The 1,833-nt window shown below is 48.8% G+C and overlaps 1 protein-coding gene and 1 long non-coding RNA gene across 2 annotated transcripts in view; one reads left to right on the top strand and one right to left on the bottom strand.

Annotated features, from left to right (window-relative positions):
• The window catches only part of LOC105514790, an 11,675-nt gene extending 10,174 nt beyond the window's left edge, over window positions 1–1,501 (top strand). Inside the window, exon 2 of the long non-coding RNA XR_001002226.1 lies at window positions 1,268–1,501. This is a non-coding gene — a long non-coding RNA (uncharacterized LOC105514790). The remainder of the gene's footprint in view (window positions 1–1,267) is intronic.
• The window catches only part of NUCB1 (nucleobindin 1), a 33,043-nt gene that overhangs the window by 14,843 nt on the left and 16,367 nt on the right, over window positions 1–1,833 (bottom strand). Inside the window, exon 5 of the mRNA XM_011946434.1 lies at window positions 1,190–1,293. Within this exon, the coding sequence (XP_011801824.1) occupies window positions 1,190–1,293 (104 nt within the window). The remainder of the gene's footprint in view (window positions 1–1,189; window positions 1,294–1,833) is intronic.

Below are 1,833 nucleotides of genomic sequence, written 5' to 3' on the forward strand. Positions count from 1 at the left end.
ATCACAAGGTCAAGAGATCGAGACCATCCTGGCCAACATGGTGAAACCCCATTTCTACTAAAAATACAAAAAATTAGCTGGGCATGGTGGTACACACCTGTAATCCCAGCTACTTGGGAGGCTGAGGCAGGGGAATAGCTGGAACCCAGGAGATGGAGGTTGCAGTGAGCCGAGATTGCGCCACTGTACTCCAGCCTGGTGACAGAGTGAGACTCCGTCTCAAAAATAAATAAATAAATAAATAAAAACACCAAAATTTTTGATAAATCATTAACCAGTCTTAGGGGTTAAATTGAGTGCTCCTAAGTTTCTGTGTTGAAGTCCTAAGCCCCAGTACCTCAGAATGTGACTTGATTTGGAGACTAGGTCTTTACAGAGGGAACCAGGTTAAGATGGGGTCATTACTGTGGGCCTTAATCCAACATGACTGGCGATCTTATAAAAGGCAGAAATTTATGGCTGGGCGCAGTGGCTCATGCCTGTAATCCCAGCACTTTGGGAAACTGAGGTGGGAGGATCACTCGAGCTCAGGCATTTGAGACCCACCTGGGCAACATGGTTAAACCCCATCTCTACAAAAAATACAAAAATTAGCTGTGTGCAGTGGTGTGTGCCTGTAGTCCCAGCTCCTCAGGAGGCTGAGGCAAGAGAATCACTTGAGCATGGGAGGAGGAGGTTGCAGCGAGCCGAGATCGCGCCACTGCACTCCAGCTTGAGTGATGAAAGTAAAACAAAATAATAATAGGCCAGGCGTGGTGGCTCACACCTGTAATCCCAGCACTTTGGGAGGCCGAGGTGGGTGGATCACCTGAGGTCAGGAATTTGAGACCAGCCTGGCCAACATGATGAAACCCCGTCTCTACTAAAAATACAAAAATTAGCCGGGCGTGGTGACAGGCGCCTGTAATCCCAGCTACTTGGGAGGCTGGGGCAGAAGAATCGCTTGAACGCGTAAGGCAGAGGTTGCAGTGAGCCGGGATCATGCCACTGCACTCCAGCCTGGGGGACAGGAGCGAGACTTTGTTTCAAAAAAAAAAGAAAATAAAAGAAACCATCCAGCCCTCTATCAGCCTCCAACCTCAGAGAACAACAGCAGGCATGGTGAGCTGGCTCCCGTCCAGGACTCTGTCCCCTTCTCCCCTCTGCAAAGCTTCTCTCAATCCTCTGCCTCTGGACCCACTCCCATTACCGTCTGGATCAGCAGCTCCAGGTCGCGGGCCTCGAAAGTGTGCTGGTTCTGAGGGTCCAGGTGTTCAAACTGTTTCAGGAGATTCAGATGATCCACCTGTACATCTGGAAGAGAAAGAAGAGTCCAACACCTCAGGGCATGTCCTTTTAGAATCTTGGGCCAGACATGCTCTAAAGAAGTCATGAGCAGTGCTAGGGAAGCCCAGAAGACAGCTTGAGCCTGGGGCAGTCAGGGAGAGATTCCGAGAGGACGTGATCCCATGACTGAGTCTGATGCTTAGAATAACCATCATAAAAACTAACATACACTGCCCACTTACTAGATGCCAGACCATGCCCTAAGCATTTTAACTGTATTAATTGATTTACTTTCCACAAAATCCTGACAACATGGGTTCTATGATTATCCCCATTTTATGAGTGTGAAAACAGACCTGTTGAGGGGTTGTGACTGGTCTAGGCTACCAGCTAGCAAGTGGCAGAGCAAGGATGGGAACCAGCCATTGAACACCCAAAACCATGACATTCAACCATCTTTTTTTCTTTTCCTTTTTTTTTTTGGAGACAGGGTTTCACTCTGCAGTGGCAGGATCTCTGCTCACTGCAACCACCGCCTCCCAGGCTCAAGCAATCCTCCTGCCTCAG

Source organism: Colobus angolensis, unplaced genomic scaffold (genome assembly GCF_000951035.1).
Source record: "Colobus angolensis palliatus isolate OR3802 unplaced genomic scaffold, Cang.pa_1.0 Scaffold25, whole genome shotgun sequence".
In the NCBI taxonomy this organism is placed as follows: Eukaryota; Metazoa; Chordata; class Mammalia; order Primates; family Cercopithecidae; genus Colobus; species Colobus angolensis.